The 24,662-nt window shown below is 44.3% G+C and overlaps 1 protein-coding gene across 1 annotated transcript in view; it reads left to right on the top strand.

The window, feature by feature from the left end:
* The first annotated feature begins 2,885 nt into the window (after positions 1–2,885).
* The window catches only part of bap1 (BRCA1 associated deubiquitinase 1), a 73,846-nt gene continuing 52,069 nt past the window's right edge, over positions 2,886–24,662 (top strand). The window contains exon 1 of the mRNA XM_072582700.1: positions 2,886–2,982. Within this exon, the coding sequence (XP_072438801.1) occupies positions 2,946–2,982 (37 nt within the window). The 5' untranslated portion in view covers positions 2,886–2,945. The remainder of the gene's footprint in view (positions 2,983–24,662) is intronic.

The raw sequence follows: 24,662 nt of genomic DNA, 5'->3' as shown, positions 1-24,662 counted from the left end.
AAGAACTGTGGGTGCTGTAAACAAAACAGAAATTGCTGGAAAAGTTCAGCAGGTCTGCAGCATCTGTGAAGAGAAGTCAAAGTTAATGTTTTGGGCCCCGATGACCTTTCCTCAGAACTGATAGCAGCGCGGAAAATGTCAGTTTTTATGCAGAAGATCGGTTGGAGAGGGCATAAGAAATAAACGATAGGTGGGGATACAGCTCAAAGAGAGAAAACAGTTGGGCAGACAAAGGAGCAGATAACGACCTGGCTAGGAGGGTGAAGGCTGAGTCCAGAAGGCTGCAGGGTCCCCAAGTGGAAAATTGGGTGTTGTTTTTCCAGCTTATAATGAGCTTTGCTGGAGCACTGTAGCAAGCCTGAGACAAACATATTGGCCACGGAACTGTGTGGATGTGGCAGACAGCTGGAAACTCAGGATCATTTTGGCAGGCAGAGGGTAGCTATTCTGCAAAGCGATCACTCAGTCTGTGCTTTACTTCCCACATTGTGAGTAGTGAATGTCGTGGACTAGATTGTGAGAAGTGCAGGTAAAGCGCTGCTTCACCTGGAAGGTATGTTTGGGCATTCAGATTCTGAGGACGGATGAATTCAGTGGGCATAAGTTACACTCTCAGCAATTGCAGAGGAAGATGCCGTGGGTCTATGGGGATGTGTTGGGAGTGGAGGAAGAGTGGACCAGGGTATTCCAGAGAGAATGGTCCCTGTGGAAGGCGGACAAGGGAGAGGAGGGGAACGTGTGCCAGATGGTGGCAGAAATGACTGCTAATGATCTTCTGGATGTGGATGCTGGTGGGATAGAATCATAGAATCCCTACAGTGTGGAAACAGGCCCTTCAGCGCAACAAGTCCACCCTGACCCTCCAAAGAGTAACCCACCCAGACCCATTCCCCCACCATATCGCTGTATGTTTACCTATGACTAATGCATATAACCTACACATCCCTGAACAGTATGGGCAATTTAGCATGGCCAATCCACCTAATCTGCACATCATTGGACTGTGGGAGGACACCAGAACACCTGGAGGAAACCCAAGCAGATACAGGGAGAATGTGCAAACTCCACACTCACAGTTGCCCAAAGGCAGAATTGAACCTGCGTCGAGGTGGTGAGACAGCAGTGCTAACCACTGAGCCACTGTGCCGCCTGGATGGTAGGTAAGGACAAGGGGAACCTTATCACTGTTGCGGGAGGGAAGAGAGGGGATCAGGATGGATGTATGGGAGATGAGCCAGATCTGGTTGAGGGCTTGTTGACAACGGCACTGGGGAATCCATGGTTGAATAACAAGGTGGGCATTTTAGAGGTTCCCTTTTCGAAGTTGGCATCATCAAAATGTGTCTGACTGAGGCGGAGGAACTGGGAGAATGGAGCAGAGTATTTACAGGAAGCAGGGTGTGAGGATGTATGGTCCAGATAACTGTGGGAGTTGGTGGATTTATAGTGGATATTAGTGGCCAGTCTATCCCCACAAATAGAAACAGATATATCGAGGAAAGGAAGGGAGGACTTAGAGATGGACCAGGTGAAAGTGAGGGCAGGGTGGAAATTGGTCGCGAAATTGATAAACCTTTCCAATTCTGGGCAAGCGAGGGAAGCAGCAGTGATGATATCATCAATATTTCGGAGAACGAGTTGTGGGTGGAGGCCAGAATAGGACTGGAACAAGGAATGTTCCACGTACCCCACAAATAGACAGGCATAACTAGGTCCATGTAGGTACTCATGGCCACCCATCTGACTTGAAGAAAATGAGAGGAGTTAAAAGAGAAGCTGTTTAGGGTGAGGATGAGTTCAGCCAGGCCAGGAGGGTGAGGGTGGGGGGAGGTGGGGAAAGTTCAGGCGTTTTTTTCCCTCAATTGCAGCTCAGTTTTGAGGTATACAAGACAAGCCATTCTTTTCACAGTTTTATACTGTTTTTTTCTTCTGGGGTGCAGCAGAGTTTCCCAACACTAATTTCTTTCTAAAAACAAAAGCACACTGCAGATGTCAGAAATGTTTTCCATAATTTTCAGATATTATTATATATTTCCAGGGAATAATAGTATATTAATCTTGTTTCAGTGGGTTGGGACGGAATAGAGTAATAAGCTCACAAACTCATTTGTGCAGATTCGGTGGACTGGCCATGTTAAATTGCCCAAAGTGCCCGGGGATGCACTGGCTAGCTGGATGAGCCATGGGTATGACAGGGATAATGTGGGTTTGGGTGGCCTGTTCTTTGGAGAGTCAGTGTGGACTTGATGGACCAAATGGACTGCTTCCATACTGTAGGGAAGCTGTGATTTGTATGAGTGACGGCATCATTGATGCGGCTATCCTAAGCTGACTGTGCTTTCACCTCAACTAGTAAGAGATGTTATTAATACGGCTCTAGAGCAGGTGGGACAAAGGCGAGGACACTACCACTGCACACAAGAAGGCCCACCCACATTGATGGTATTCTTCCCCTGAGGGGCCAAATGGGTGAAGCTGATCCCTTCAGTCATAGTTAAAATCACACGACATCAGGTTATAGTCCAACAGGTTTATTTGGAAGCTTCCGGAGCACTGCTCCTTTGTCAGGTAGCTCGTGGACTATGATCATAGGACACAATTTATGGCCAAAAAATCACAACTGATGCAATATATTGAATAAAACTAGATTACTGTTAATCTTTTAAAAATGGGCTGCAAGTTTAGATTCATTAATACGTAAATCCCAGAACTTTATCCAAGTCTCATTCCCGAGATAATTTAAGGTTTTATATATTTTTTTAAGTAAAAGTGACATCTCAGCTCAGGCAATGTCTTTTGTCATGAGTTCGCCCCGCACAAACATGGCGGCGGGAGAGGGGCGGCAGCGGCCCCTGGCGCGGGCGCGGCCTGATGACGTACTGCGGCCTGCTCCGACGGGGCTGTGGGGCCTGGGCTGCGGGAGCTATGGAGAGCGGGGTGAGAACATGAATAAAGGCTGGCTGGAGCTGGAGAGCGACCCGGGTGAGTGGACACGGGGCGGGGTGGCGGTAATGTTCGGGGGCTGCAGGGACGGGTCGGCTCTCCCGAGCTCGGGGTTTTATCCGCCGGGGGCCGGGGGCAGAGGCAGCCTCTTGGAGCTGGAGCCTTGCAGCTGTCGGTGAAGGGGAGGGAGGGAGGGAGGGGGACAGCCTGTTATTGATCAGCACAGCCTCTCGCTGCTGGGGTTGCCTTGGTTGCATGAGCCGTTGGTGAAGTTTGCCACTTGCCCAGGAATATGGGGGAACGCTTGTACAATCCTAAACTGGAGACCCAGGCTCAATGCTCCAGCACTCACTTCAGTATATTGTAGCTGGGGATGGGATGGGGATGGGGATGGGGATGGGAATGGGAATGGGAATGGGAATGGGAATGGGAATGGGGATGGGAATGGGGATGGGGGGTTCCCCACTCTTGCTGCTGAGTAGCTGTCACTGAACTGTGTTCCTAAGGTGCCTCGGTCTTGACTGTGGCATCCACATAATCGTTGCCAACTAGCATGCAGAAAGTGGCAAAGCTTCCTTTTCAGAGAGAAATCAGATGCACATCTGAAAGAGAGGAAGGGATAAGTGCAGTGGGCCGACTCGCCTCTTCCACTGTTTTTTTTTTTGCTTTGAGCGCTTCCAGGGCCGTGGGTTCAGACTGGTGCTGGGAGCAAAATACTATGGGGTTGCAAAATCTTAATGAAAACAGAAGGTGCTGGCAATGCTCGCTTGGCCTGGTAGTGTATGTGGGGAGAGAAACCGAGCCAGTGTTTCGATTATGAATAATACTGTTTCAGAATCAAAGGACGTTAGGAATGCGATTGGGTTTCATACCGGTGAAAGGTGGGAAGGAGATGAAGAACAAGCGGAAGGTCTGGAATATGACATGGAACAAAAGACAAAGGGGGGCGATACTTATTGTACGCAAAGTATCTCAGAAAGGTTGCAGCTGAGGACAAACCCAATTAGCCCACTATGACTGTGCTGGCTCTTCAAATCAGCAATTCACCAGTGAATTACTCCCCTGACTTTAACTCTGCATATTGTTCCTTTACAAGTAACCATTTAATTTGCTTGAGTACCTGATTTCAAACTGCCCCCCAACCACACTTTCAGGCACTGCATTCCAGGCCCTACCTGCTGCTGCTTCCTCACATCACCGTTGCACCTTTTACTAACTTTTGTTATGTTTGTGTCCTCTTGTTCTTGCTCCTCTTATGATTAGAAACATTTTCCTGTTTACTTGTATACCAAGGTTTTTCAACTCATGCTGCCCTGTTACAGTCACTTTTTTTAAATAGTCACATGGTAGTAAAAAAATCTGTCTAGTAAGCCTGTATTTGCGCAACTATAATCACAGCATCCAAGATTAGATGCAGTTTTGTGATAGAACAGCCTGTGCTAAGAATTAACACCAATAACTATTTCAGAATTGTCAATCAGACAAATAGTATGAATGGACATGTCTGTCTTGGAACCATTGAATATTAATATACAGGCCCCTGTTCCAAGCAGGCTGGCAGACAGACAACATGTACACACAATACACCTTAGTGAGTTTTAAGAAGACTTGTAGCTCAGGTTGAGGTTTTGGATGTAGGTTTGCTCGCTGAGCTGGAAGGTTTATTTCCAGATGTTTCGTCACCCTACTAGGGAACATCTCAGTGGGCCTCAGGCAAAGCACTGCTGATAATTCCTGCTTTCTATTTATATGTTTGGGTTTCTTTGGGTTGGTGATGTCATTTCCTGTGGTGAAGTCACTTCCTGTTCCTTTTCTCAGGGGGTGGTAGATGGGGTCTAACTCGATGTGTTTGTTGATAGAGTTCCGGTTAGAATGCCATGCTTCTAGGAATTCTCGTGCGTGTCTTTGGTTTGTCCTAGGATGGATGTGTTGCCCCAGTCGAAGTGGTGTCCTTCCTCATCTGTATGTAAGGATACTAGTGAGAGAGGGTCGTGTCTTTTTGTGGCTAGTTGGTGTTCATGTATCCTGGTGGCTAGTTTTCTGCTGTTTGTCCAGGGTAGTGGTTGCTACAGTCCTTGCACGGTATTTTGTAAATGACGTTAGTTTTGCTCATCTGTATAGGGTCTTTCAAGTTCATTAGCTGCTGTTTTAGGGTGTTGGCGGGTTTGTGGACTACCATGATGCCAAGGGGTCTGAGTAGTCTGGCAGTCATTTCCGAGATGTCTCTGATGTAGGGGAGAGTGACTAGATGTGTTTTGTCTGTTTGTTTGGGTTTGTTGCTGAGAAATCAGCGGACTGTGTTCAATGGGTACCTGTTCTTTTTGAATACACGGTATAGGTGATTTTCCTCTGCTTTGCGTAGTTCCTCTGTGCTGCAGTGTGTGCTGGCTCGATGAAATGATATTCTGATGCAGCTTCGTTTGTGGGTGCTGGGAAGATTGCTTCTGTAGTTCAATATTTGGTCCATATGCGTTGTTTTCCTGTAGACGCTGGTTTGAAGTTCCCCATTAGCTGTTTGCTCTACTGTGACATCTAGGAATGGCAGTTTGTTGTTGTTTTCTTCCCCTTTAGTGAATTTTATGCCAGTAAGGGTATTATTGATGGTCTTGAAGGTTTCCTCTAATTTGTTTCGTTTAGTGATGACAAAGGTGTCATCCATGTAGCGGACCCAAAGTTTGGCTTGGATGGTTGGCAAAGCTGTTTGTTCACGTCTCTGCAGAGGCAGTAATACTGGCATAGACAAATCAGCAGTTTCTGCTCATACATATAAAAAGTATCATTGCTCTTTACATTGGTGTTCATATAAATTGTCCTGATGAATGCAAGACGTAAGTCTCAACAAAACGTGCCTTTATTTTCTGTGGTCCCGCTATGTTGTTCTTACCAAAATGAATTATGTTACACTTCTCTGCATTAAACTTTGAGTGCCACCTATCTTTCAACACCAATTTGTTAATGTTCTTTTGAAGTTCTACAAAATTCTCTCTACTATGTTTCCAAGTTTCTTATCATCCACAAATTCTGAAAGCATGTCCTATGTCCTCTTCAGACTAAAGAACATTCAAAGTTTGTGAGAAGATTTGTAGCTCGGGTGCTCGTTGTTGTGGTTCTGTTCGCCGAGCTGGGAATTTGTGTTGCAGACGTTTTGTCCCCTGTCTAGGTGACATCCTCAGTGCTTGAGAGCCTCCTGTGAAGCGCTTCTGTGATGTTTCCTCCGGCATTTATAGTGGGTTGTCAGTTCCAGCTGTCCGCTGCAGTGGCCGGTATATTGGGTCCAGGTCGATGTGTTTGTTGATAGAATCTGAACTGACAGCCAGACTACTGCGACCCACTAGGACTCATAACAGCACACAAACCAACAGCCACTCTCAGACAACAACTCACCAGGACAAAGGACCTGATACCCAACATGAGCAAAACCAACATAGTATACAAAATCCCATGCAAGGACTGCATAGGACACTACATAGGACATATAGGAAGATAGCTAGCAATCCGTATCCATGAACACCAACTAGCCACGAAACGACACGATCAGCTATCCTTAGTAGCCACACACACAGATGACAAGCAACATGAGTTCGACTGGGACAACACTACTATTATAGGACAAGCCAAACCGAGAACAGCCAGGGAATTCCTAGAATCTGTGGATGAGTGCCATGCCTCTATCAACAAACACATCGACCTGGACCCAATATACCGGCCACTGCAGCGGACAGCTCGAACTGACAACCAGAAGCGGCAGAGACAGGCCACTATAAATGCCAGAGGGAGCAGCACAGAAGCACTTCACAGGAGGCTCCCAAGCACTGAGGATGTCACCTAGACAGGGGACGAAACGTCTGCAACAGAAATTCCCAGCTCGGGCGAACAGAACCACAACTAAAGAACATTGATTTGGTATTACTTGCTTTTACCACTCAGCCAGTTTTGTATCCATGTTCCTTTAACTCCATGAGCTCTTGCATTAATCACGGATTATTTTTGTCTGACACTTATCAAAGGCCTTCTGCAAGTCCTTCTTGTGTGGGCGGCATGGTGGCACAGTGGCCTCACAGCGCCAGAGACCCGGGTTCAATTCCAATCTCGGGCGACTCCCTATGTGGAGTTTGCACATTCTCCCCGTGTCTGCGTGGGTTTCCTTCGGGTGTTCCGGTTTCCTCCCGCAATCCAAAAATGTTCAGTTTAGGTGAATTGGCCATGCTAAATTGCCCATAGTATTAGGTGAAGGGGTGAATGTAGGGGAACGGGTCTGGATGGGTTGCGCTTTGGCGGGTCGGTGTGAACTGTTTCCACACTATAAGTAATCTCATCTAATATCAGGAACCTTACCCTGGTCAATCCTCTGTTACTTCATCAAAACAAAACTGCAGTGTTAATTAATTTCCCTTAAGGAAATCTCCTTTCTGGCTCTCCTTAATAAACCTGCATTTATACTTGCCACTCTTAATTTTTGTCCTGAATTGTTGTATCTACAAGATTTTGAACCATAGAATTTAAACTGACTGGTCTGTAGTTGCTGGTCTTATCCCTACCCCCTTTTCTGCGCTTTTCCCTAGTTTCCTGGCACCATCCCAGAGTCTAAGAAATATTCCAAAATTATTGTCAGTTCCTCTGCAATTTCCATTCTCACTTCCATCAGTATCTTTGGATGCACCTCATCCAGTCATAGTGCCATAATATGCAGCCAGCTTATCTAACGCCTCGTCCTCATCAATTCTAAACCCTTCCGGTGACTGAACTTCTTCCTCTTACACCATGGCCTGGGTAGCATTTCCTTTTTGCTGAAGATGAAGAGGAATTTGTCCTCACATTTGTCAGATTGGCGCATGGCAAAAAAAAAACTAAATTGGTCTAAGATTGTTGAATTTCTCATTGAGTGCAGAAAACTGTCAAGTGCCAAATGGGACGATGAAATTCTTTGAGCCTGCATTGAGCAGCACAGCAGAGCAAGAACAGCGATTTTAATTGAATTTGATTTATTATTGTCGTGTACCTTGGTACAGTGAAAAGTTTTGTTTTGCATACAGTTCAGACAGATCATACCATACAATATGCATAAGAATAATAGAAAAGAACGAGAAATACAATGTTATGGCTGCAGCAAAGGGACGCAGAGCAAGATCAACATTGAATGGACCCCTCAAATTTTAAATTTCCAAGTTTATTAACCGAGGGAAAGAAGCTGTTCTTGAATCTGTTTAAGCATCTTTTGCCTGAGGCGAGAGGTTTGGAAGAGATTGCAACGGGGATACAAGGGGTCGTGGATTACGTTGGTTGCCCACCTGAGAAGTATAGCTGGAGAATTGTGACTCTTGAGGGCGGTGTGGTGAATGAAATGCCATGCACCCGGGAGCTTGGCATCGTGCTTGCTGACTGACTTGTGTGTTTGCTGTCCCCAGAGTAGAGGAGTCCATATTGTGAGAAGTGAATGCTGATTTCTAAGTAGAATTATAAGTAATACGCTGTTTCATCTGAAAGGTGGGTTGGTGCTTTGGACGGTGAAGAGAGAGGAGATAAAAGGGAATGTGTGAGAAGGAGATTTAGTGTAATTGAGGATGGGCCAGATTTTTCAAATGCTGACAGGAGGGGAGAGGAGGGGGAGATGTGTTCGGTGATGGTGGCATGCTACAGGGAGCAGAAATAGCAGAGACTGATCCTTGAAGTACAAAAAACTGGTGGGGTGGAAAGTGAGGATAAGGTGAGCCCTAAATTAGAGCAGAAGTGTTGAGCAGGACTGGCAGAATTATTTAAGAGTTAATATTCTGAGTTGAATATGACCCGTGAGAAGAGGAGGTATTTGGACTGAAAAGTAGTAAATGAAAATGTCCCCAAACTGAGGTTACCCCACAATTTTATTTTTACATACTAGAACCTCAATAAACAAATTGTTTAACATTTAGCCTGCTGGTATATGTATGGGCAGTGTTGCCTCATGTCTCAAGGACTGATGAGAAGGGCTCAATTTTCAGTAGCATTTGCAGGTTTAGAAGGAGTCCCTCACCACCCCACTTAATGGTTACAGGCTTTTTATTCACTTACAAGATGGGAGCATCTGTATTTGGACCAGCATTTATTGCCACTCCCTAGTTGCCCTTGAGAAAGTGGTGGTGAGCTGTCTGTTTGAACGGGTGCAGTCCATGTGCTATAGGTAGACTGCCAATGACTTTAGGGAGGGGATTCCAGGGCTTTGACCCAACAACAGTGAAGGAACAGTAGTAGTTCCAAGTCAGGATGGTGAGTGGCTTGGAGGGGAACTTGCAAGTGATGGTGTTCCCATGTATCAGCCACCCTTGACCTTCTAAATGGTAATTGTCACATGTTTGGAAGGTGCTGTATAGAGTCATACAGCACGAAAACAGACCCTTTGGTCCCAACATGTCTATGCCTACCTGGTATCCCAAACTAAGCTAGTCCCATCTTTCTGTAGACGGACCATATACACCTAAACCTTTCCTATTCACCTACCTGTCCAAATGTCCTTTAAATGTTATAACTGTACCTGTATTTACCACTTCCTCTGGCAGTCCATTCCATATAGAAAACCCCTCTGTGTGAAAAAGTTACCCCTCAGGTCCTTTTTACTTCTTCCTCCTCTCACCTTAAACTTATACCCTCTAGCTTTTAACTCCCCTACCCTAGGGAAACAGTCTTTATTATTTGCCTTATCTTTGCCCCTTATCACACGACACACTGCCTGACAAAGGAGCAGTGCTCTGAAAGCTTGTTCTTCCAAATAAACCTGTTGGACTATAACCTGGTGTGTGATTTTTTAACTTTGTCCACCCCAGCCCAACACCGGCACCTCCATGTTGTGCCCCTTATGATTTTACAAGGACAACGTGAGGACTGCAGATGCTGGAGATCAGAGTCGAGAGTGTGGTGCTGGAAAAGCACAATAGGTCAGGCAGCATCCAAGGAACAGGTGAATTGACATTTCGGGCATAAGCCCTTCATCAGGAATGAGGCTTGTGGGCCGGGGGGGGGGGGGGGGACTGAGAGATAAATGGGAGAGGGTGTGGCTAGGGGCAAGGTAGCTGAGAATGCAATAGGTAGATGAAGGTAGGGGAGAGGAGGGTGGAACAGATAGATGGGAAAGACGATGGACAGGCCAAGAGGGCGGTACCGAGTTGGAGGCTTGGGATTGGGATATGGAGTGGGGGAGGAGAAATGAGGAAACTGGTGAAATCCACCTTAATCCCGATGGGTTGCAGGGTCTTCCACGTAAGGACCTGCAGGTCCTGGGCTGCCTCCATCGCCAAACCCTAACCACCTGACACCTGGAACAGGACGCCAACTTGTGGATTGTTTCAGAGAACATCTCAGGGACACCCATATCAACCAACCCCCACCGCCCTGTGGCTGAACACTTCAACTCCATCTCCCACTCCACCAAGGGCATGCAGATCCTGGGCCTCCTCCATCGCCAAACCCTAACCACCTGATGCCTGGAGGAAGAACGCCTTATCTTCTTTCTTGGGACCCTGCAACCACACAGGATCAATGTGGATTTCACCCTACCCCCACCTTATACCAGTCCCAAGCCTCCACCTCGGCACCACCCTTTTGACCTGTCCATCATCTTTCCCAACTATTTGCTCCACCCTCCTCTCCAACCTATCACCTTCTCTCCCACTTCATCTACCTATTGCATTCCCAGCTACTTCCAACCACCTCCCCCCAACCACCACCACCACTCCCTCCATTTATCTCAACCCCCCAGCCCACAAGCCTCATTCCTGATGAAGGGCTCTTGCCTGAAACGTCGATTCACCTGCTCCTCGGACGCTGCCTGACCGGCTGTGCTTTTCCAGCACCACACTTTTGACTTATGATTTTACAAATCTATATAATGTCACCCCTCAACCTCCTAAGCTCCAGTGAAAAAAAATCCCATCCTCTCCAGTTTCTCCTTTTCCCTCAAACCCTCCAGTCCTGGTAACATCCTGTAAATCATTTCTGCACCCTCTCCAGTTTAACAATATCCTTACTATAGCAGGGCGACTAGAACTGTACACAGTACCACAGTACCATAGAACTGCAACATGACATCACAACTCCTATATTCAGCGGTCTGAACAATGAAGGTAAACATGCTAAATGCGTTCTTTACCACCCTGTCTGCCTGTGATGCCACTTTCAAGGAATTTTGCACCTGCACCCCTGCATCTCCCTGTGCAGCACTCCCTTTGGCCCTACCATTGCCTGTGTAAGTTCTGCCCTTGTTTGTTTTACCAAAATGCAACACCTTGCATTTATCTCAATTAAACTCCATCTGCCACTCCTTGGCCCACTGGCCCAATTAAACAAAATCCCTTTTCACTCTTATATAATCTTCACTGGTTACTATCCCACCAAATTTGATATCATCCTCAAACTTGCTAACCATGCTTCCTTCTTCTCACCCAAGTTGTATAAATGATAAACAACAGTGGATCCACACCAATCCCTGCAGTAGTTTGAAGAACCTTCGTGAATTTCTGCAGTGCATCATTTAGATTCACTGCTGCTGAGCGTCGGTGGTGAAGGGAGTGGATGTTTGTGGTTTTAGTGCCAATCAAATGGGCTGCCTTGTTCGAAATGCTATCAAGCTTCTTGAACTTTGTTGGAGCTGCACTCATCCAGACAAGCAGGGAGTGTTCCATCACACCCCTAACATATACCTTGTAGCTAAATGGACAGGCTTTCAAGGATCAGGACATGAGTTGCGTGCTGCAAGATTCTTTGCCTCCAATCTGCTCTCACAACCACAGTACTGGGGTGGCTGGACTAAAAGCAAAATACTGGAGAAATCTGAAACAAGCATGGAGAGCGGTGGAGAAACTCAGAAAGCCTGGCATTGCCTCTGGTGAGAGAAACAGAGTTAAAGTTTTGAGCCTGGTATCACGCCCCAATTACTTACCAACATTATTGGGTCTGAACCGTGGAGGAATTTAGTGGTTACACGGGCACGATTTAAGTCCTGCCATCGACAAAACAAAGATTAGCCTTGGTGCTGTCACTCCCCAGCAGAAGTAAAATCAGGAGTAAAGTGTTTTGTGAGCTGGAGGCCCATCAGTTTAATAATGAGAAAGGTTTTGACTTTCAATTTGAGATCTTGTGTAAAATTTAGAAGAAAGCAGAATTATATGATTGTTTCAATCAATTATCTGTGATTCCATTGATGAAAGTTTATGGACATTACCAAATTGTATAATCTTGGCATACTTCAATTTAGGGATCATTGAATCCACACGAGGGTTTCAGATGCTAAGGTGTCTGATGCACGGGCTTCTGGTTCAAGTTGTGTTCACTTCTCTCTGAGAGGCAGACGGTGTTTGATCAGATATCTGGTGCCATGAAGAAATTCCTGTTGAAGAATTGTTTGCCTCAACCTTCTGTGTGCAAGTGGGACATTTCATGAAGACACAAAGCAGAGGGGACTTGATGTTTGCTAGATTTTGAAATGATCCAGAGGCTGAATGCAGACATCAATACAATGGGAGTACTAATGACAGAAAGAATGGAAATTGTCTGTGGTAGATCTGTTACTGCGGAAGACAGAACTGGAACAGAAATAGGGTGAAATGATGATAATTCAAACTGTGCCCAAAAATTCTTGTTTTGCGACGTTATGCAATAGCCAAGGAAGCCCCTACGTTAGACGATTTGCCTACAAACATGCCTCTGTCAAAAAACAATACAAACCATAATGACGCAATAAATATATGAAAACTATCTTTACTTTTTAATTTGTTAGCACCTTACAATGGCCTGACTTTCAGTAGAAGGCAGTAAAAATGTTGAGTTAGATCCAGGAAAACTCAGGAATCAGTGTGCTGGCTTTGGACCAGTGTGATACTGTCTGCAATATTGTTGTTGCAGTCAGCCATGTTTTCTGTTTTTGTGCTGTTGTCCAAAATCGCAAAGCGCTAGTACTTTTGAGGCTTCCACGGTGGAAACAGAGTGGATGAGTCGTCGTTGGAATCTGCAGGGTCCCTGCGGAAAATAGTGCCTCATCTGTCAGTTCCATTGCATAATAATAAGGTATCATCTACTTCAGCCTACTTTTCCATGGTTTTCGCTGTTGGAATTTCCATGCTGGCCTCCTACAAGGTCAGAGATAAGAATGCCATCATCAGGTTGGTTAAGCTTCACCCTGTCCCATTTCATTCTCAGCACCATTTTGCAGTTACACAGATTTGATACAACCATCACGGTTGCTAGTTGTGGATTCCTTCAACACCTTCCACGTGAATGTGGCCTCTAGAAGAGTTGGGTTGTACTCTTGTTATAAATGCTGTTAATAATCTGAGAGATCAGCTACCATCAGTATTGGTTTTCAGGTTCCTAATCACCCCCAATCCATTGGCGGCTGGAGCTTTACCATGATGTTGGGAGGCAAGGGCATTAGTTTGAGGCCGGTGATGGTAGGATGCGCGGGGCAGTTGTCTGTAATTATGATAATCTTCCTGTTCTTCCATTGACATATTTTGACCACTTCCTTGATCCACACATCAAAATGGAGGATGCCATTCAGAGACTTTGCTTAGCCTCATGCTATATGGGGAGTACCCCAAAATTCACAAAGTTTCTTGGACTTTTCTGTCACTAGAAGCAGCAGCTTTTTGGTGCCATTCATGTTGGCACAGACTATAACAGTGACACGGTCCTTGCTTAACTTTTAAACATGGCACATTTTACTTTTTCAGTATTAAAGAGTAATTGGGTAAAACTCAGTAGAACAGCCCAGTTTCATTACATTAAAAATGTCTTCTGATGCTCACTTATCCAAGAAGTGATCACGTTATAGTGATCTGTCATCGACCAGTGCTGCCACTCTGCTGTCCTGTAATGACTTATCACATGGAAGATGAAGGAACGCCATGTTTTGAATTGGTCTAGCTGTCCATTGCTGTGAGTGAACCACTCGTGGCCCAGCCTGTTTGCAAGGGCAATCCCCCTTTCATGCATGAGTGGACCAGATAGCAGCCATTCTCATCCTTCCTTGCTGGAAAGAATGCCTGCATGTCACACTGTTCCAAGCTGTTCACCTTCTGCCTCCTAATTGTTGACAAACGTCACTTTGTCTCTCATTGACAGCACTTTCTCTCAGGTAGGACATACTTGCACATAAACATCTTTTCACAGGGAGGCCTTAATGTCAAATGATGGCTTGTCTTTGATTTGTGATCCAGAATAGCCTAACTTCACTTGATTGGTTGATGTGATCAGATGACGAGCATGCACAAATCTCAGCTCATCATGATTTACCAGTCTGGAATTTCAGTTTATCAATGGTTTTCTTATTCTGCTTGAGAGAATGGCTGACAACTTTGTCATAGTCAAAGTTTTGGGTTATCACTCATTGTGGTTTCACTATGTTAGAGGAATGAATTCCAGGAATGCTTTAAAACCCTTTCAGAGATGCTTCAGGCATGCACTGAGTTGATACATTATGCAGCAAACTGTCCAGAGTGAAGAGGCAGAGTCCTTGAAATGATCCATAATGCAATGTAATCTGAGGAAGATGTTGAAGATAATGATGAAACTGGTTACACTGGTCATTAAGAATTTTACTCTTGTGCTGAATGTTCATTTGGCTGTGCGTCAGCCTTTTCAAGGCTTATGTAGACCAGACTGATTAAAATGTTATCTTGATTTATTAAGTAATGAGGAACAACACAACTCTCAAGAAAGTGCAAGTATTGCTTATATAGCATTTGATGGTAACACAATTGAGATCATCAAAGAGAGTTGTAAGTCCGGTAAAATAGCTGAACGTGGCCTTTTATTATAAATATTAATGTAGTTTCTAGTGAAATACTTAGGCGTTGAGTAAACCTTATAGAAAGGTCACAAATGAAAACATGACAGAGCACAATAAGGCAAAATCTTTTAGAAAATCAATGTATATTCAGTTTATACATTCAAACATTATTGTATGCTCACAAAACCTGATTAATCTATCAGTGTGTTAGACAAGTGCGACAAACAAGAGGGTGAGGTGATTTTAATCATTTTATCAATCTCTTCTCTTGTCTGTAAGTAGAAGAGTTTTTGATTTTTCTTATTTATTTTCCCTTTCAAAATAGGCTATGGTGTGTTTGCCAAGATCTCTGTTATGAAATTCAGTTTTTAAATGTTTTGCAAAGGAAATATAGTTTATTCATGTATTCAAATCCAGGGGATGCAAATTGTGACTTGCTTAGGCATTTCTGTGTCCCTAGATATGGAGTCAGTGGTAAGCCATTAGCACCATCTCAGGTATGATAAGTTTCAAAAGCTCTCCTTTGTTCAGAACAACTGGGATACATATTATTGCTGGTTTATCAGTGTTTGTAGACTGAGAGGTCCACATAATGCAAGGATGAAGGAAAAGCTAGAAGTCTGATCCAAGTTACTGCCGGTTGAAACTAGAATTCTGGTCACCCTGCATTAGGAGATCAGTAGCAGCCATGTTATAGACCAGCAAAGTTTATTTTAACATTTAAGCAACAGCATAGGAATTAGGAGCAGGAGTAGTCCATTCAGCCCCTTAAGCCTACTCTGCCATTTGATAAGAACACTTGTAGCCTCAAATCTGCATTCCTGTCCCCTCTGATATCCTTTTACCACTTACTTTGGAAGAATCTAACCACCATTTTCTTAATAGTGTTCAAGGACTCTGCTTCCTCCATCTTTTCAGACAGAGCTCCAAAGACTCTGGACTCTCTGAGGGAGAAATAAATTCACCTCGTCTCTGTTTGAAATGACAATCACTTATTTTTAAACAATGACCATTAGTTCTAGATTCTCCCATAAGAGGAATCATCCTGTCCATATCTACTGTGTCTAGACTCTTCAGGATTTTATATGTTTCAATCAAGCCATCTCTTACTTTTCTAAACTCCAGTGTAGTCTGCCCAACCTTTCCTCACAAGACAACCCTCCTGTTTTTATTTTACTTTGGTGAACCTTCTCCAAGATGCATCTGACTCATTGTCATTCTTCCTGAACTAAGGCGACTAATACTATATATAATACTCCAGATGTGGTCTCACCAATGCCTTGTAAACTGAAGCATAACCACATGTTTTTATTTAATTTCCACGTGATAAAGCATAAGGTAGTACAGGTCGACAATCCTTCATCCGAAATCGCGGGACTGGCTGATTTTTGGAATTCAGAACAAATGTAGCACCCCTTCTAGGGTCCAGGGCAGCACCCTATAGTCAAACATCAATACTGCAGCAAAAACATATGAATACTCACACTAAATGGGATAAATAAAGACTAGAAATACTACCACAGTTTATTTATAGAGCAATATACTGATAAATGAAATACACAGACCATAAATACTCAGTGACATTTGATTTTCAGAAAAAACATTCCAAGAAAAGCATTTGGTAAAATTTCAACATACACAGCTTCAGCATTATGGCTGACGGCATTTATAAAGACTCCTTCAAGTGTCATTTGTCTTATTTCTGTCTATGCAATCTCTTTGAGTAAATTGCCATAATATCTTGCTTACTAATAAATGAACATTGTTCAAGGCCAGCAATTAACTGATCACACATTTTCACCATATCGCCTATAGGGATTTTTTCAACTGTGTTCACTAAGTCATCATCATCAGCTATCCTCACACTTATCTGTATTTAAAACCATTTCAGCAATTTTCTCATCACTCAAAGAACGCATGACAGATGCATCATTGTCAATGTTCAGCATTTCATCAATGTCAGCTTCGTGTAATTTATTTCCACTTTCGTCCAATAAACCTTACAAGGTTTGCTATCATCGTTTTCCCTTCAGTGACATGAAAGCCTTTAAAGTCCGTGCATTCATTTACATGACACGTCATTGTAGGCCAGAGTCTGCACCAAGCATTTGTTCATGTTGATTTATCAACATCATTCCAAGCATTAGCAACTGCGTCAATGGCATCCTTAACACTCAACTCTTTCAGGAAGTCTTGGATTCCTACCTCTCTGTTGGCTGCAGCAAGCATACAGTATAAAAAATAGTCTTTATACTTGGTCTTCATGGAGTGCAAAATTCCTTGGTCACAAGGCTGTGATGCAGATGTCACATTATGAGGCAAGTAAATGCTGAAAACATTACTTTTTGCAAGAAATTCGGCAGGGGGATGTGTGGAGCAATTGTCCAGGAACAATAAAGTGTTATAGTTTTCTTCCAATCCAGCTTGCCTGCAATGAGCTCATGCCACTGGTACAAGGTGGTCACTGAACCAGTTGAAAATATTTCTCGGGTTACCCATGCTTTCTTGTTTGCATAATAATACACAAGTAAATTGTGTACATCTTTCAGACATCTCAGATGTTTGCTTTTCCCAATCACTGCAAGTTTCACCTTGTGTGTGCCTGCAGCATTAGCACACCCAAGAATAGTTAACCTGTCCCTCATATCCTTAAGACCTGTTGGTGCTCTCTCATCAGCCGTTGTTAATGTTTTTCTTGGGACATAGTGCCAGTAGAGAGCTGTTTCATCAGCATTGTAAATTTGTTCAGGACTAAAGCATTGTTCAGATATTATCTTGGCAAATTCGTCAATATAATTTTCAGCCCCTTCATGATCAGCAGAAGCCTTTTCACCACAGATTTTCAGATATTTTACAACATTATGCTTCTTCAGCCGATTTCTGCAGCCAACCTTCTGAATATTAATATTTGCCTTTAATGTTCAATTCTTTATGATATTTTCTACCTTGATTCATGACCAACAAACCAGTCAGTGGCATGCGTCACTTCTTCGTTGTTGAATCCATTTCATCAACACACAGTTAAGATCTTCATTTTTTGCCCTATGCATGTTTTCCTTTTTTTCATTAGTTAATGGTCATCACTATTACCATAAAACTTCAGTTACTTGACTTTCTGTTTCTTCAAATCATATGCAGTGATAGTTCCGACACCATATTCTTCAGTAACAGACACACCACGATCAAGCTTCTGCAATAGCTCTATTTTCTGCATTCTTGATCACGTCAGATGCTTCCTTTTGTTTTTATTATTGTTAGGCATAGGTGTACCTGCAGCTCCTTTTGGCATTTTCACAGTGAAATTAAACATTTAAACACAGTGGGGAAAAAATACGCAATTGACACCTGCCAGTGCTGGGCCACGCCACCACGTGGGTCGAGTGGGTGTGGCCTTCACCAGCCAAACAAACCTTGTTATGTTATGCAGACATGACTGACGCTCCACACTCCATGAGAGAACTTCGGATTTCTGAGCTTTTCAGACTTTGGAACTTCGGATAAAGGATCGTCTACCTGTCTCAGCTTTGCTAATTGCACACTGTATCTGCGTGCTATCCATTTTGTGATTTGGACACGCAGATTCCTCTGCATCTCCGAGCTCTGCAGTCTCTCTCTCTCTCTCTCATTGCTTAGATAATGTTGTTCATTCTTTCTACCAAAGTGAACAATTTCACGTTTTCTCACATTATATGCCATTTGCAATTTTCTCTCCAGTCACTCCATATCTTTTTATAGTTTCTTCATGTTCACATCACGCCTTACTTTCCTACCTACCCTTGTGTCTTTATCAAACATGGAAACTGCACATTCTGGACTTGATCTACTTCATTTATTTGCACTGTAAATAGTGAGATCCCAGCACTGGTCACTTTGATACACCGCTCATTCGTTCTTAACAACTTCAATGAGTTCCAATAGGTCCTCACTCTGCTTCCTGTTTGCCAGCCCAATTTGCTATCCATACTAATGTGCTACTCTCTTCACCATGGGATTTTATTTTCCACAATAACCTTTGATGTGACACCTTACCAAATGCCTTTTGGCAATCGACATACAGGGCATTCACTGCTTCCCTTTTATCTACAGCACATGTTACCTTCTCAAATAACCCCTGATTACCTTGAATTTATCCAGCTGCCATGCTATAAATTATTTGATGATGGCTTCTAGTATTTTCCCTATGACAGATGTTCAGTAAATTTGCCTGTAGTTTCTTACTTTCTGTCATCTTCAGCTTCTGAATAAGGAAGTTGTATTCACTTATGTCCAATCTAATGGGACAGTCTCTGAATCAAAGGCGTTTTGGAAAATTAAAATCAATGTACCAACTATTTCACCAGCCAAGTCCTTGAAGTCCCTCGGATGAAGTCCATCAGGGCCCGTACATGGCGGTCTTCAGCTCCACCAGCTTGCTCAACACCATTTCTCTGATAATTGAGAATTTCCTGAATTCTCTTTCATTTTCTGATTTAACGCTTCTTCAGGGATTTACTGGTGTCCTGTGTAGTTAAGACAGATGCAATATACCTGTTCAGTTCAACTGCTATTTCCTTATTTTCCATTGTTTCCTCACCGTAGAATCCCTACAGTGTGGAAAGAGGCCATTCGGCCCATTGGGTCCACACAAACCCTCCAAAGAGCATTTCACCCAGACCCAACCACCTACCCTATCCCTGTAACTCAGTACTTACTGCAGCTAACCGTCTTACCCTACATATCCTGAGATACTATGGGCAATTTAGCATAGCCAGTCCGCCTAACTTGCATATCTTTGGACTGTGGGAGGATATCAGAACACCCAGAGGAAACCCACATCGATAAGAGGAGAACGTGCAAACTCCACACTGATAGTCACTTGAGGGTGAAATCAAACTGAGGTCCCTGTGCTGTGGGTTTATTTTCTTTCTGGCTAATGTTCACTTTGTTAATTATTTTCCTCTTCAAGTATTTAGAGAGAGTCTTAATATCAGTTGTTATATTTCTGGCTCTTCTAGCTCTCATACTCCTTTTTCCTCCTTTAGAAATGTTTGTCGCTTTTGCTGTTCCTTACAATCTGTCCAAACTTCTGACCTGAGACTTGTCTTTGCACAATTATTTGCTTTATCTTTAACTTTAAGACTACCTTTAATATTTCTAGTTAACCATGGATAGCGGGTCTGTTCCTTGGAAATTTTCTTACTTGTTGGAATGCAACTGACAGTATAGCTCTAAAAACAGTTATGACCTTACTTCCACATTTTGTGGGCATAACACAAGTATAATCGACATCAGGAAATGCAAATCAGAAAAGAACTGAGCAAAATATCTTCAAATTACATACTCAGTTTTCTCACTCTCTCATCAAAAAGATGTAAGTGCGTTTTATGTTACATACAAGGATTGCAGAAGAGATTGATGAGAGGTTTAATATCTAAAAGGGATTGAAAGATAATTTTCTGCAATAATGTTTAGCAGAGAAAAGGCTTATTTCCAACATAATCATGGTAAAATGAACAGTGACTAGACTAGGCTTGCCCTGAAGTTTCTGACTGACAATGGAAGGAAACGGGTGTCTGCCAGTGGTAAGTTTGGAGATATGTGAAACCATAACCACCACCATTATGAATGCAGCAGATTTCCGGAATGGATTTGAGAAGAAGAATCATGAGGTAGTCTGTGAAACAGCACCGTACGTTTTGGCTGATTAATCAAACTCAAAAGTGGGCAACCACCTTGCCGTGGGTGGTACACACAAAGAATTCACTCCATATTGTTGGAGAATATAGCCGAAAAAGTGTGGCACTGGAAAAGCATAGCAGCGTCCGAAGAGCAGGAGAATCGACCTTTCGGGCATTAGCCCTTCAAGAGGAATGTGGGAAGATTGGTGATGGAGGAAGGTGACTGAGAGATAAAATTGAGCGGGGGGGAAGGTAACTGGGAAGGCAGATGGTTGATGCAGATGATGGTAATAGGTCAGAGAGGAGGGTTGAGTGGATAGGTGGGAAGGAAGCTGAACAGGTAGGACAGTTCAAATCGGCGGTGCTGTGTTGGAGGTTTGGATCTTGAATGAGGTGGGGGGAGAGGAGATGAGGAAACTGGTGCCCAGTGGTTTGAGTATTCCAAGGGGGAAGATGAGATGTTCTTCCTGCAGGCGTTGGGTGGCCAGGATTTGGTAGTGGAGGAGGCCCTGAATTTGCATGCCCTTGGCAGAATTTGAGTGGGGGGGGGGGGGGGGGAAATGTTCAACTGGTCGGCCACAGGGCGGTAGGATTGTTTAGTGTGTGTGTGTGTCCCAGAAATGTTCTGTGAAATGTTCCATGAGCTGGTGTCCTGTCTCCTCAATGTAGAGGAGACAATCGAGAGCAACGCACACAGTCAATGCGGTCGTAGAGTCATCGAGATGTACAGCACAGAAACAGACCCTTCAGTCCAACCCATCCATGCTGATCAGATATCCCAACCCAATCTAGTCACACCTGCCCCCTATCCCTCCAAACCCTTCCTATTCATATAACCATCCAAATGCCTCTTAAATGTTGCAATTGTACCAGCCTCCACCACTTCCTTTAGCAGCTCATTCCATACAGGTACCATCCTCTGCGTGACAAAGTTGCCCCTTATGTCTCTTATGTATCGTTGCCCTCTCACCCTAAACTTATGCCCTCTAGTTCTGGACTCTCCCACCCTAGGGAAAAGTTTTTATTTATTTATCCTATCCATGCCCCTCATGATTTTATAAACCTCTATAAGGTCACCCCTCAGCCTCCGACGCTCCAGGGAAAATAGCTCCAGCCTATTTAATCTCTGCCTATAGCAAAATCCTCAAATCTTTTCTGAACCCTTTCAAGTTTCACAACATCTTTCCGATAGGAAGGAGACCAGAATTGCATGGAATATTCCAACAGTGGCCTAGTCAATGTCCTGTACAGCTACAACATGAACTCCCAAGTTCTGTACTCAATACTCTGACGGATAAAGGAAAGCATAGCAAACTCCTTCTTCACTATCCTATCTACCTGTAACTCCACTTTCAAGGAGCTATGAGTCTGCACTCCAAGGTCTTTTTGTTCAGGAACACTCTCTAGAACCTTACCATTAAGTGTATAAGTCCTGCTAAGATTTGCTTTCCCAAAATGCAGCACCTCAGATTTATCTGAATTAAACTCTATCTGCCACGTCTTAGCTCATTGGCCCATCTGATCAAGATCCCGTTGTAACCTGAGATAACCTTCCTCGATGTTCAATTTTGGTGTCATCTGCAAACTTACTAACTATTACCTCCTGTGCTCACATCCAAATCATTTATATAAATGATGAAAGGTAGAGGACCCAGCATCGATCCTTGTGGCACTCCACTGGTCACAAGCCTCCAGTCTGAAAAACAACCCTCCACCACCACCCTCTGTCTTCCACCTTTGAGCCAGTTCTGTAAGTGTTTGGATATGCAGGAAAATCTCTGCCAGATGTGGAAGGATCCTTTGGGGCCTTGGATGGAAGTGAGGGGGGGAGGTAAGGGTGGCAAGGAAAGGTGCCAGGAGTGGAAGGTGGGTTGGTGGGGATGTGGACTTAATGAGGGAGTCATGAACGGAATGATCTCTGCGGAATGCTGATAGGAGTGGGAAGGGAAATATATCTCTGGTGGTGGGGTCTGACTGTAGTGGGCGGAAATGGCGGAGGATGATATGCTGTATCCAGAGATTGGTGGAGTGGAAGATGAGGACTGATTGTTGCAGTTGGAGGGGTGAGGTTCAAGGGTGGAGGTGCGGGAAGTGGAGGAGATGTGCTGGAGGGCATTGTTGACCGCGTGGGGAAGGGAAATTATGGTCCTTGAAATAGGAGCCATCTGGAATGTTGTGGAGGAGCTGGGAGTAAGGATAACGTTTTTATAGAGGTGGGGGGGGAGATGGGAGGAGTTGTAGTCCAGGTCACTGTGGGAGTCAGTGGGTTTGAAGTGGACGTCCATGTTGAGTCAGTTGCCGGAACTGGAGGCAGAGAGGTCCAGGAAGGGGGGGGGAAAAGGTGTCCCAGATGGTCCAGGTGAACTTGAGATCAGGGTGGAATGTGTTACTGAAGTTGGTGAATTGTTCACCCTCCTCATGGGAGCACGAAGTGGTGCCAACATAGTGGAGGAAACAATGGAGAATTATGCCAGTGCAACTACAGAAGCTGAATCTTCCATCTATCTGACAAAGGGGCAGGCATAGGTGGGTGCCCGTGGCGCTACCATTTTGGTCTGAAGGAAATGGGAGGATTCGAAGGAGAAATTGTTGAGGGTGCAGACTAGTTCAGCCAAATTGAATGTGTGTTGGTGGAAGGGTACTGATTGGGATGGTGGGAGAGGAAGATTCGGAGGGCTTGGAGGCTTTCGCCATGACGGATGGATGTGTACAGGGGCTGGATGTCCATGGTGAAGATGAGGCATTGGAAGCTGGGTTAACAAAAGTCATAGAGGACGAGGGGGGTGCATGTGGGGAGCTGCTGGAGGACAGGACAGTGTCAAGGTATGAGGAGATAAGCTTGGGGCAGGAGCAGGTGGAAATGAGGGTCGACTGGGGTAGTCAGGTTTTTGAATTTTGGCTAAGAGGTAGAACCGGGCACTGTGGGGTTCTGGGACTGGGGTTGGAGGCTCTGGGTGGGAGATACCCCTGAGATGATGAGGTTGTGGATGGTGTGGGAGACAGTGGTTTGTGGATGGGAGGTGAGGTTGTGGTTGGGGGGGCAGTGGATTAAATTAGCTTCTCTACAGTATGGAAACAGGCACTTCGGCCCAACAAGTCACACTGACATTCCAAAGAGTAATCCACCCAGATCCATTCCCCTCACCGATATTTACCCCCAACTAATCCATCTAAAACTGCGGGCAATTTAGCATGGCCGATTCACCTGACCTGCATAACTTTGAACTGTGGGAGGAAACCGGAGCACCCGGAGGAAACCCACGCAGACACGGGGAGAATGTGCAAACTCCATACAGTCGCTCGAGGCTGGAATCGAACCGGGGACCCTAGCACTGTGAGACAGCAGTGCCAATCAGGTGAATGCCCCAAGGGGGAGAAGGTGTTCATGAGTTGGCGCCTGGCTTCTGCAGTGTACAGGTCGGTGCGCCAAACATTGGAGAGTATAGCCTATTGTAATTAGTCTGTGGGCAAAATACTTAAATTGGCTTCTGTGTTGTGTATTCATTCTGTTATAGGTTCTACAATTAGTTACAACTATTTTCTGCACATTTGAGTACTTTGCATGCAGGTATATGGACTTTAAACAAAGAGTGAAGTCTCAGAGGAGATTATTTAATTTGGGATATTGGAGATATTATTGAAGAGCAGGCCATGTAACTGGTTCAATATAGAGGATGACAGCCGAGGAGTGAGGTCCGTGGACTGGCAGAATGGGGTAAAAGAGTGGAAATTAAGAAAGCACAGTGCAGCTTCTAATCAAGGATTCATGACTCGTTCATCTGAAAACGAAAGTCCTTCTGGTAGTCTGAATTGACAAATAAAGTGCAAGTAGACCTCATAGTTTGAATAGGTTAGACGCTGAAATAAAGGCCAAAATACGTCTAGGAACAGAATTCAAAGCATAAAAGTTGTATGAGAAATGTTTCATAATCCACGAACCCAAAGATGCATACAATACAACAAGAAAACCATGGAAACTGGACTACTGTGTTTGCAGCCTGAATGATATTACAGGGGCTTTCTATTTCACAGTGAGACTTTTTGTAATGAAGTTATGTTGAGTTTAATTAAAAGCAAAGGAGAAAGTGAGGGCTGTAGATGCTGGAGATCGGAGCTGAAAATGGGTTGCTGGAAAAGCGCAGCAGGTCAAGCAGTATCCAAGGAGCAGGAGAATCGACGTTTCGGGCATGAGCCGAAGAAGGGCTTGAAGAAGAATTCCTGAAGAAGGGCTCATGCCCGAAACGTCGATTCTTCTGCTCCTTGGATGCTGCCTGACGTGCTGCGCTTTTCCAGCAACCCATTTTCAGCTA

This window comes from Chiloscyllium punctatum, chromosome 12 (genome assembly GCF_047496795.1).
Source record: "Chiloscyllium punctatum isolate Juve2018m chromosome 12, sChiPun1.3, whole genome shotgun sequence".
NCBI classification, from domain to species: Eukaryota; Metazoa; Chordata; class Chondrichthyes; order Orectolobiformes; family Hemiscylliidae; genus Chiloscyllium; species Chiloscyllium punctatum.
This window is presented reverse-complemented; position numbering and strand designations above follow the sequence as displayed.